The sequence below is a fragment of the Stegostoma tigrinum genome, chromosome 26, assembly GCF_030684315.1.
Source record: "Stegostoma tigrinum isolate sSteTig4 chromosome 26, sSteTig4.hap1, whole genome shotgun sequence".
Taxonomy (NCBI): Eukaryota; Metazoa; Chordata; class Chondrichthyes; order Orectolobiformes; family Stegostomatidae; genus Stegostoma; species Stegostoma tigrinum.
Window position 1 is genome coordinate 15250312 of NC_081379.1, and position 12967 is coordinate 15263278.

Genomic DNA, 12967 nt, shown 5'->3' on the forward strand with positions numbered 1-12967 from the left:
ATGCTCCAAGGGGTGGTGTGGACTTGTTGGCCGAAGGGCTTGTTTCCATACTGTAGGGAATCTAATCGAACATCAGTTGTAGCGAAGAAACTGAAATCTATAATAAAGGATGCAATAAGAAAGGATGCTTAGAAAACAGTGGTAGGACAGAATCAACATGGATTTATGAACGAGAAAACACATTTCATAACTTGTTAGAGTTTTTTGAGGATGTAACAAGCAGAGTTGATATAGGAGAACTGGTGGATTTCTGAACCTTGGATTTTCAAAAGACTTATGATACGATCTCAGACAAAAGCTGGATAAATAAAATTAGAGTTCTTGGGAGTCGGCAGAATGTACTGACATGGATTGAGAACTGATTAATGGACAGAAAGAGCAGGAATAAATGGGTCACTTTCATTTTGGCAGGCTGTGGCTAGTGGGATATGCCAAGGCTCAGAAGTTGGTTCCCTGCTGCTCACCATCTATTTGATGATTTGGAATGGTGTTTCCATGTAATATATCCAAGTTTGCAGATGACACAAAGCAAGGTGCAAGTGTGAGTTAAGAAGAGAATACTTCAAGGGGATTTGTAAAGACTAAGTTGAGTTGGACAAAAAATTGGAAGACAGAATACAATGTGGAAAAATGTGATGCATCTTTAACAGGAGAAGTAGAAATACAGAGTATTTCTTGAGTAGTGAGAGGCTAGGAAATGTTAAGCCTTAAATCGATTTCATGAGCCACTGAAAGACAACACACCGAGCAGTTAAGAAGACAAATGGCATGTTGTCTTTCATAGAAGAGGAGAGAAAGCAGAGTTAACTTTTTGAGTTCAGTGACCCTTCAGAATTGATAGTAGGTAGGAAAAGGTGATATATACGCTGATGATGCGGGGGTGGTTGGGGTGAATGATAGATGGAGAGGACCTTAGAAAGAGAGAAAGAGTTATACATGATAGTAAGTCAAGGAGGAAGATAAGCTGATAGTGGGGACCATAAGTGAAAAGATTGGCTGTTTTGAAAGCAGCATATGTTATGACAGTGTCTTGATGTGGGGATGGGAAAAAAACATGGAAGTAGATATTTAGCATCTTGAAGTTAGTAGCTCAATATTGAGTCCAGGAGTCTGTAGAGTCCCCAAGTAGAGCATTAGATGCTGCTCTCCCAGCTTGTGCTGAGCCTTACTGGAACACTGCAGCAGGCATGAGATAAAATATTGGCCAAGGAACATAATGGTGTGTTGAATTCACAGGCAACTGGAAGTTCAGAGTCATTTTTATAGCCAGAATGCCAGCATTGTGCAAAACCTTACCCAAGGAAATATATACTTGCCAATGAAGGATCACCAAACTAATTCCCGAGATACAGGGACTGATCTACCAGGAAAGATTAAATAGATTGGATCTATATTCTCTCAGTTTGTAAGAATTTTTTGGTGTTTATATTGTCTCTTCATCTATTTTTTAAAATAAAGAATTTTGTTCCCCTTACAGATGTTAACTGAACATTATCTGAAACAAGTTATTTTTCGACTGGCCTCCTATCACTTGGCACATTGACAGGTTACTGTGGACCGTCTGTGTCTCATCCCATTGAAGTCAACCTTACCTAAATCTAGAAATTTAGTTGGTTGCTTTCAAATGCTACATTTAACTGAATCATAAAATCATAATTACTTAATAATGGAGTAATTGGTCTGAATTCAAAGAAGTATATCAAAATGACTGCCAACCTGCACACAGGTGGGCCCTGTGATGTCAGCTACTGGTAACAAAAGAACTCTAAATCAGAATGTGTCTGCACATATGCATTTGCAGCACTAAGTCTATATTTCTGGCTGTCCAGCATAACCTGGGACTGAGTATCTGAGACATAGGCGCAAAGACTGGTAAAGTAGTGCCACCCATTAAATATTGCAGCCAGGCAGCTCAGTGAGTGTCAGAGAGGTGGCTATTCATGCTTAATTTGGACTTCAAGTGTCACCTTGGCTAACACCAAATATTTACCTTGTTCTCCCAGGTAGCTGTAGAAGATCCCAATTTAGAATTGTATACACACTTTTTTAAAATGCTGTTTCTTTTGCCGACTGTTGCTGCATTACTTGTGGGTTCAGTAGAGTTCTTCATGGTTTTCTTCAATTTTTTCCATAATAATATTCGAGTTAATCTTAAACACTTCAACCTTGCAATTAGTACATTTATCTTTAAAAAGAAAATGCAAAATCAGCAATATCTATTTCCAGTCAAAGTTTCCCAGTCACACTACTTCTCTGCAATCTATGATCCTCCCTTCTTTATTCAATGAGATGGTTACAAAAGTCATCTCAGTCTTTTTCAATGCATAAAACTGCCTCCTTCCACTCTCCAGTTGATGGGAAACTGTAGCACTTTGATAAGGCTGTTAGATCTTATCTAAAGTGATGCATTCCTTTCTGGATGTTATTAGTCCCTTTCAGGCTTGATCAGTGAACTTTAAATGAATATTTTCAATTCCAGAACTGATCAGCAAAGCTGGATACGTGCTACCACTGACACCAATGGATAGACAAATGGTAAATGGAGCTTAATGATGTTCCAAATGGAACCTTAACGTATCCAATAAAGTTTTGTAATTTCCTATTCCACTGAGGTGAAGAAAATGTAATATTTATACATAAAATGCATGACTGACCCTGCTTATTTGAGCCTTTCCTGCTGTTCTTTCCCAGATCCAGCAGACATTGTGAATTTTTAATTGAAAACACGTTCCTCCAGTAAGGATGCACGTGCTTAATGATACAGATGAATTTCCAGCTTTTTGCCTATTGAAATACGTATTTAGTCACTAGATTAAAGAATTATAAGGTAAAGAGCCATGCAATTATTTGTAGGTTTGGTATCATGCTGTTGAGTAAATGGTCCTCATTCTGTGCTTGCTTTTCAGAAATAGCCAGTGAAATATGCATGAATAGCTCACCGATTAGGAAAAACAGCTCTATACGTGACCGAATGAAGAAATTTACAATGGACTCACCTGACCAACCTTTTGAACTTGAAGGAAACTTCTGCAGTCAGAAAAGAAACCAGATAAATGAAGGCAGAAATAGCAGAATTCTACAGCAACAGCAGTTATTCTCAAGCAGCCCTGCAATAAAGATAAAAGAAATTAAAAGTTCAAATTCAGAAACATCTCTGAAAGGAAAGTCTGCAGATCTTAAGGACACATGGGAATTGGGTAAATCTGTAGGAAAAACAGATAAACAGCATGAATACTTACAGTCTAGTGGAAGTAACAAACTCACAGGCTCAAACAAGAGAAATGGGATAGAGCGAGACAGGTCTACATTGTTGAAGGAGAACATGTTCTGCTTTATCCAAAGGGATGGAAACAACTCACCACAATCTGGTTGTAACTTAATTTATAGCACTGTCAAATCTAACTTCACAACTACTGAAGTGCAGAAAGCCCAGCCTAGAGAGACAAATTCATTGATCTCTTCTTCTGAAAGCTTAAGTCACCTGATTGCATCTGACGTTCCTGTAGATGAATCAAGTAAGACAATTACTTTTGACAAGGACTACACCAAGAAACCTTACACTCAAAATGCTGTTACTGATAAATCATACATTAGAACTCCAGGGAGGAGCAACATAAGCAAGTCACAGACACTCCAGCCTGCGTCAGAGAAGAACTCTAGTAAAACATGCACAGACAGCTCAGTGTACTTAGACCAACTCAGCTCTGCTAAGTGCTCAGACGTGTCTGCGAGAACATTCAACCTCTTGCAAAGAAGTTTTTCTGGACAAAAAGAGAAAGAAGAGTTTAATAGCAATAAAGACAACATGAAGACATTTGTGACAATTGAAGTCAAGGAGGGACAGAAACCAGATCTTACCTCTGCCAGGATCTCTGGTGCACCTTCCTCACAGAGGAGAGGTACGTGCATTTAATGTTTAGGGTACAAAGGCATATCTTCCTAAATGAAAAATTTACGTACCAGAATTCGTAAATAAATAACTTCAATATCTATTCATTTTAATAATGTGCTGATTTTGTTTAAAAACAAAGTATTGATTTTTTTATGAGAGATCTGCCTTTCAATCAAACATTTGTTACTTACTGCTAACAGCAAGTCATGATCTCATTGTGATTTTTCAACAAACTTTTGAGTGAAGTATTTGCAGAACTATTCAATACTTACGATCTGAAATGTTTGAGATAAAACAGATTTTTTTTTCTCTTCTCACTATATCAGCTCAGAGCTCATTATTTTTGAGATGATATTTAATTCTTTAAGTTTCACTCCAGTTTTAATCATGTTACTTAGCTATGCAGAACCTGAAGCTACACTGCTCTAATAAGGGCACACCCTCGGGTCTACGACCACGACATGAATTTTTAGCCTTTGAGTTGTACTTTTTGGTGACAGTCAATACTGCTCATAGCAGTTTGTCAGAATATGTAAGACGTCACGTTGGGGAGAAGTATGATCCCAGTTAAAGCATACCAGTAGATAAGACCACTAATGTCACTGTCTGGTGTATTGGTTCTGGCTGGATTTTGTAAAGGTTGTAAGATGAAAGGCGAAGGCTGCTAGCAGCTTCTGTAAAGGGAAATAAAGAAGAGATAAAAGTATTTTGTGCCTAATAAAAACGCAAGTTGCTGGAAAAGCACAATAGGTCTGGCAGCATCTGAAGAAAAATCAGAGTTAATGTTTCGAGTCTGGTGACTCTTCCTGAGAACTGATGGTAGCCAGGAAAATGTCAGCTTATGTGCAGAAGATAGGGTTGGGGGAGGGGTTAAGGAGTAAATGAAAGGTGGGGATGGAGCCCAAAGAGAGAGAAGAGCACTTGGAAAGACGAAGGAGTTAATAACAATCTGGCTAGGAGGCTGAGTAGCTGTTAATGAGGATTGTCAGTGCGAAATAATAGGTGGTGTGTAATGGCGGATGTTTACTCCTTACCCCCTACCCAACTCTATCTCCCACATATAAATTGATATTTTCCTAGCTACCATCAGTTCTGATGAAGGGTCACCAAACCCAAAATGTTAATTGTGACTTTTCTTCATAGATGCTGCTAGACCTATTGAGCTTTTCCAGCAACTTCTGTTCTTGTTCCTGATTTACAGCATCCACAGTTCTTTATTTAGGTTTTCGTTTAGTATTTTGTGCTTTTTTTTTGCTGGATGGTTCAACTGTGATTTGATCTACTGTTGAACTCCAACTGTAACAAGAAGTTCTCAACCAAATGACCCTTTTCCTGTCCCTTTTGTGACCCCTTTCTATTTTATACTCAAGATATGATTTTTAAACATAAATGGCTTAGTTGGCCAGGAAACAGGCTTGACACTAATTATAAGGGGCATCATCTCCAGGATTCGGGAGGTGCCTGCCTGCTATAGCGGCAAAGGCAGTTGACAGTCATTTTGGGATAGTTGCTGTCTTGGTGATTAAAGCAAGCAGCTCCTGGGAAGGGCGTCATGGATGAACAAGGCATGCAGCAAAGTGAAGACCTGTGCTTTTCCTAGTGTCAATGACGGTTAGCCTTGCAGATTTGTCGCCAAGGCAATTTTAGAGAAGATTATTTTGAGCTTTGTGGTGCACCCAGCATGGCATGAAGGTGTCCTTGAGCTCATTGAAAAATTATTGGAAAATGTCGTTCAGGAACAAGTAGGCTCTTTAACAAGCCACTAAAATGCTTAAGAGGCTGTTATTTGTTAGTGAACACTCTTGCCATGCATTTCAAAATTCAAAATGCTTCCAGAGGCATTGGGATCCTGAGACAATTTCTGGAGCTGCAATTCTCAAAACCCACATCTAGCTTCCGAACCCCTTTGAAAATCCTGTCCTAAATCTCAAAAGGAATGATGGCACATGGCAAAAGGAAATGCTGATGGGACAAGTAAAGAAACGTAAGTTTCTTTGCAGAAGAATACAAACAAAAATCAACAGCTGCAATCCAAAACCAGAAAAAAGAGCAGCAGTTATGAAACAATCATACATTCTGTTATTCTTTTCTTAATTCATGGGATGTGGTTGTTGCTGGCCTGTCAGTATTTTTATTGCATTTTGCTAGTTGCCCTTGACAGGTATATGTGTGCTCCATTCTTGAACCCCTTCAGCCCTAGTGCCAAGGATTGACCCATAATACCATTAGGGAGGAAATTCCAGGATTTTGACCAGCGACAGTAAAATCTGCTGCCCTGTCCTTCTAAATGGGAGTGCTCATGGGTTTGGAAGGTGTTGTCTAAGGACCTTCGGTAAATTTCTGCAATGCATTTTGTAAATATACACACTGCTGCTACTAAGCATCAATAGTGGAGGGAGTGAATGTTTGTAGATGTAGTGCTAATCAGGCTGGCCTGCTTTGTCCTAGATGGAGTTTATTGTTGGAGTTGCACCCATCCGGGCAAATGGAGAGTATTCCATCACACTTCTGACTTGTGCCTTGTAGATGATGGACAGGTTTTGGGGGGTCAGGAGGTGACTTACTCACTGCAGTATCCTAGCCTTGTAGCCACTGTTTATTTGAAGAGCCCAGTTGAATTTCTGGTCAATGGTTACTCCAAGGATATTTGTAGTGGGGATTCAATGATGGTAACACCATTTTAATGTCAAGGGGCTGTGGTTAGTTTATTTCTTATTGGTGATGGCCATTGCCTGGCATTTGTATGGTGCGAATGTTACTTGTCACTAGTCAGCTAGTGATATTGTCCAGATTTGATGCATTTGAACATTGACTGCTTCAGTATCTGAGAAGTTGCGAATGATGTTGAACGTTCTACAATCATCGACGGACATTCCCAGTTCTGACCTGATGATAGAGAGCTCATTGATGCAATAGCTGAAGATGGTTAGATCAAGGACAGTACCCTGAGAAACTCCTGCTGAGATGACTCACTTTTGGCAATCACAACCAACTTTCTTTGTGTCAGCTGTGACTCCAAATACGGAGAGTTTACCCCCAATACCCGTTAATGCCATTTTTATCAGTGTTCGTGGATACCACACTCAGCCAAATGCAGCCTCGATGTCAAAGCCTGTTGCTCTCACCTCGCCTCTAGAATTCGGCTGTCTCATCTCCATGTTTAAATCAAGGCAGTAATGAGGTCAGGAGCTGAGTGGTCCTCAGATTTGCAATCATCTTGGTTTCCTTTTTATTAATACCTGAATCTTTACATGTTTGGTGATTGTTATGACCTGTCTATAATTGATCTTGTTTTGTTTATGCTTGATACTAAACTTCAGCTCAATTATCCTCAACAGTAAAACAATTACAAATTGTGAATACCAAGATAACTGCAAATTTTAATTTGAAACAAAAACAAAACAGTGATAAGTGGATTGTAACAGCAGAGAGATGGAATCTCTTGCACAGTCTGCAACCTCATGGCCTGGCATATACCCCACACAACAATTACTATCAAGCCAGGGGATCAACCTGGTTCAATTGAGAGTAGGAGGCCATTGCCAAGAGCAGCAATAGGCATAACTAAAACTGAGGTGTCAACCTAGTGAAGCTACTAAGCAGGACTACTTACATGCCAAATAATTTAAGCAACAAGTGATAGACAGAGCCAAGCAATCCCACACCCAACAGATTATATCTAAGCTCTGCGGTCCTGCCACATCCAGTCATGAATAGTGGTGGACAATTAAACAACTCACTGAAAGAGGAGATTCACTGGAGCACCTCAGTTGACAAGTTCCCATCCAAGCCATCAGCAATCATGACTTGGAACTATTATCACTGTTTCTTCAGAGGGGGTCAAATTCCTGGAGCACCTTTCCAGCAGCACTGTGGGCATATTACACCCCAAGAACTGCAGCAGTTCAAGGAAGAAGCTCACAAAATCTTTAGAGCAATCAGGGAAGGTCAATAAATGCCACCACCATCCAACATTGAAAAATATTGTAACGTTCATTCAGTTTTTGGTTCCTGTAGTTTGTTTTCTTAAATAATTAAATGGCTGTGTTTTTGTGAATGCCACCACCAGATGGAGCAACAAGTGTGCATACTCAAAAACAGAATAGTGCAGTATGGCACCACAGTCCAGAGATGGAACAGTAACTCCCTACCACAAATATAGTGCTGCCAGTGAAATCACCGTCAATTATATACATGCTTCAGAAGGACCTTGGCTAATAGAGGCTTCATTTCATTCTTACCAGCAACTTTAATCCTGCCCTTGGCCCAGATTGAATTACCGCAAGGATTTAGGAGTCCCGGAAGTGGCTGAGGTAGCACAAAATAATTGCTATAAAATGAAGATTAGACAGTCTGCGCATACGCTTAAGGTGACATCACTGCAACTAGAATGTGGTGACGCAAACAGCATATATTCAGACAAACCTTGAAGCCTGTTGTTGTGAGCACGTGACCAGACCACTTGCACATAGAACATAGAACATTAGAGCACAGTACAGGCTCTTCGGCCCTCGATGTTGTGCCGACCTGTCATACCGATCTCAAGCCCATCTAGCCTACACTATTCCATGTACGTCCATATGCTTATCCAATGATGACTTAAATGTACCTAAAGTTGGCGAATCTACTACCGTTGCAGGCAAAGCGTTCCATTCCCTTACTACTCTCGGAGTAAAGAAACTGCCTCTGACATCTGTCCTATATCTTTCACCCCTCAATTTAAAGCTATGCCCCCTCGTGCTCGCCATCACCATCCTAGGAAAAAGGCTCTCCCTATCCACCCTATCTAACCCTCTGATTATTTTATATGTTTCAATTAAGTCACCTCTCCACCTTCTTCTCTCTAATGAAAACAGCCTCGAGTCCCTCAGCCTTTCCTCGTAAGACCTTCCCTCCATATCAGGCAACATCCTAGTAAATCTCCTCTGCACCCTTTCCAAAGCTTCCACATCCTTCTTATAATGCGGTGACCAGAACTGTACGCAATGTTCTAAGTGCGGCCGCACCAGAGTTTTGTACAGCTGTAGCATAACCTCTTGGTTCCGGAACTCGATCCCTCTATTAATAAAAGCTAGAACACTGTATGCCTTCTTAACAGCCCTGTCAACATGCATCAGCAGCCATTTTATTGGCCACTTTGATATTCAGAATAATTAATCCATAGTTCTATATTGAAAATAGCATAGCAATTGTGTACATACGTATGAGATAGATCTTCCCCAAAACTGGCCACTTTGTGCTCTCAATACCAGAGGTGCAATTGGAAGGTCCCTAGCTGAGTAATCGCTGCAGCCTGCCATTTTAAGTATGTTTCAAAACTCTTCCCGCATGTTTTAAAACTTAAAAGTTTAAAAAATGGCTTAAGCTGCAGCCCACCATTGTGGAAGGTAAACCCCTCTGTAGAAAGCCAATGATCGCAGTAATGGTCAGGTGAATGGAGTTGATCTTGGGTGCTGACCTCTTGACTCGCCACAAGGAGGACATTTACAGGCAGTTAGCCTACTTTCCAATGCTATAAAATATCTGCTAGGCAACTGGAAAATTCTAGTCAGCCTTTAATATTTGGGATTTTAGATTATTTAGTCATCTTAGTTACTAAGTTGGTTTCTGTGCGGAGTTTGCACATTCTCCCCGTGTCTGCGTGGGTTTCCTCCTGTGTTCCGGTTTCCTCCCACAGTCCAAAGATGTGCAGGCTAGGTGGATCGGCCATGCTAAAATTGCCCGTAATGTTCAGGGGTGTTTGGTTTATAGGGGGCTGGGTCTGGCTGGGATACTTCAAGGGGCGGTGTGGACTTGTTGGGCCAAAGGGCCTGTTTCCAGACTGTAAGGAATCTAATATAATCTAATCTAACTTCTTAGGCAAGCAGATAGATATTCCATGCTGTTATGACCCCAGCTGGTGGTAATATTGAAGAAGTTGGATACCAGAATTAAACGTTCTCTGCTCCAAAGGAAACAACCTGAGTTTATCCAATCTCTGTTCAGAGCTGAAATGCTCCAGCCCAGGCAACATCCCTGTGGATTTCCTTTGCACCTCTCCAATGTAAGCATATTTTTCCTCCTTCCTCTAGTATGGTGATCAGCACTGCATATAATACTCCCAACTGTGACCTAAGCAAAGTTCTATACAGCTCCAACATGATTTCCCAGCTCTGATAATCTATGCCTCGACTGATAACCATGAGCATCCCATATGCCACCTTAACTGTCACATCAACCTGCCACCTTCAGGGACTGGTGGACAAGTACCCCAATATCCCTCTGTTCCTTTGAGCTTCCTAGTGTCTTGTCATGCATTCATTACTACTTTGTCTTCTCCTTCTTCCAAAGATTTCAACAATAATAGCAAAAGCAAAAATTCTATCAGTGATAATGGGAACAGCAGATGCTGGAGAATTTTGTGCTCCTGAGATGCTGCTTGGCCTGCTGTGTTCATTCAGCTTCACACTTTATTAAAAGCAAAAATTCAGTGTTTTTCCCAGCAATATCCGATAATCAATCTCAGGGAAATGTCTCTGCAACCTTAACTTGTTAATTTTTTATTCAACTGACTCAGTGAAGGAAACTGAGACACTAAAGGAGGAACATCCTGGTTACTGCCTGAAATGTAACTAATACTCAGGCCTGTAGAATTAAACATGAAGAGGAGGTGACAATAGAAGAGGGAGATGAATTGGAAATTCAGTTATCTGACACAAATTTCAAATATATAACAGGATGAAGGGAAAGAAAGTGAGGCTGACATGTCTAACCCAACTCTTTTTAGTACAGATGTAACAGCTAGATTCTGAATTGAGAGAATTATACTAAACTGCCTGCTCCAAAATTGAATCAGTGCTGTTATTTAAAAGACAAAGCAGTAATGAGGAAATGTGGACCACCTCAAATACTAGCTAGTCAAGAAGGAGTGATAGTGATGTTTGTTCCATCTGAGTATTGTGTCAAAACCTTGAGTGGCTCTTAAAATACCTTTCTGATCTGCCACTGAAATTAAAACATATAAAACATTTTTATTGACCAGGTTTACGTAAAGATGTGACAAAATTTTGCCGGACATTCCATATGATTCAGGTACTGGGGAAACACCAAACATCAATTAGATCTGCGCCTTTGATCCCAATGCTAGGTTTATGAAGAAAATTTAGCAAGACCTTAGTAGATTGTGTAGGACAACTTACTTAAACCAAGAATGAGAATAGTTACCTTTTAACATGCATAAATGTTTCAATGTGACTTTCTGAATTGATTTATTTTGGGAAAATTGATAGTAGAAAAGTTCAATATTTTACAAGATATGATCTCCACAAAGAAATGCAACTATATTAACCTTCAAATTCTATGTCACAAATTTTCAAACAAATAACAAATAGTTGGGGAATTGGCAAGATGGCATCAAACCTTAAAAGGCCAGAATTAGAAATTATTGTGAGGATTGTCCGAATGATTGAGATAAAGGAATGCCATTGTTAATGTTTGCAATTTGAGATACCTTGATGTATGGACGTGAGATGAGAGCAGGCCGTAAATTCATTGAAAAGAAATTTATAAACCTGTAGCTAAGACACCATTCTTCCATCAATGTTTGAGTTTCAGAGAGGCACTAGCCAAACAATGAACTGCTCAAAAAGCATTTGAAGAATGCTCAAACAATTAAAACTGCAGTAGATAAAAAGGGTAATATTTGGAATTTTGCGGCTGGCAACATGTATTGGAACAGAGTTGAGGAAAAACTTCTTCACCCAGAAAGTGGTGGATATAGGGAATGCTCTGCACCACAAGGCAGTGGAGACCAACTCTCTGGATACTTTCAAGAAAGAGATGGATAGAGCCCTTTAAAGTTAGTGGAATCAAGGGTTTTGGGGATAAGGCAGGAACAGGATACTGATTGTGGATGATCATCCATGATCATAACGAATGGTGGTGCTGGCTTGAAGGGCTGAATGGCCTACTCCAGCACCTATTGTCTATTGTCTATTAATATTGTTATCTGTCTCTGGGGAACAATTAAGAGCAAGGTTCACTTGATCTTACCAAATCAAAAAGAAACTCAAAGTTGTGAATTATATAATGAGTACTGCAAACAAGAGGAAAAATTACTGAGCATGTGGTGTCAGTATATTAGAGCAGACCTATTGTTCTGGGACTATGTCAACTACCACTAACAGGGAGCATAGTCAGAGCAGAAGTGTGTTTACAATAGCGAAAGAAATGGAGAGTGGGATAAAACTTTGGACAGTAATCAGATTGGACAATGTGGAGATGCTTAAAAAGTTAGATGGAATATTATGCAATCTTTCAAAAAAACAATTAAAAAGCTATTACAGTTTCAAATATAGATTTATTTGAAAACCATGAAAAAGGACTTTGGCTACATAAAACACAAATGTAGATGATGTAGTATCCATAAAACATTCTTATACATTCAACTTGGAGAAATTAGTTCAAGTGGGAGAAGGGATTAAGCTCATGATGAAGAATGAACTTACTGAAATGAATTATAATAGCTGAAACTTGCATATTTTTGATGAAGCTGAAACCAGATCAGGACAAAGCTTACGAGCAGAATTTCATCATTTGCTTTATTGTTTGTTGGGTGAGATTCATGGTGCCTCATCTGCCAGGACCGAGAGTAACTTTTCACATGTAACATCTTGAGGCGGCACAGTGGTTCAGTGGTTAGCACTGCAGCCTCACAGCACCATGAACCCGGGTTCAATTCCAGCCTCGGGTAACTGTCTGTGTGGAGTTTGCACGTGTCTGCGTGGGTTTCCTCCCACGGTCCAAAGATGTGCAGGCTAGGTGGATTGGCCATGCCAAATTGCCCATAGTGTTCAGGGGTGTGTGTGGGATATAGGGGAATGGATCTGGATGGGATGGGCGGTGTGGACTTGTTGGGCCGAAGGGCCTGTTTCCACACTGTAGGGAATCTAATCTAATCTGACCTGCTCTTCACCTTATTAATTATGCTACTTAATCTTTGGTGCCTTTCTCGTGGAATCATACCAAAGCAGAGGTGGAAGTACTCCCCACTGCCTGAGCCTTATGGTGTTCAAGCCATTGGCACCATAGCTAAAA

General features: G+C 40.2%; 1 protein-coding gene across 4 annotated transcripts in view; it reads left to right on the top strand.

Annotated features, from left to right (window-relative positions):
* The window catches only part of smtnb (smoothelin b), a 276452-nt gene that overhangs the window by 112614 nt on the left and 150871 nt on the right, over positions 1-12967 (top strand). For all 4 annotated transcript variants that reach the window (XM_048555897.1, XM_048555894.1, XM_048555895.1 and 1 more), the window contains exon 9: positions 2907-3899. In XM_048555897.1, the coding sequence (XP_048411854.1) occupies positions 2907-3899 (993 nt within the window). The remainder of the gene's footprint in view (positions 1-2906; positions 3900-12967) is intronic.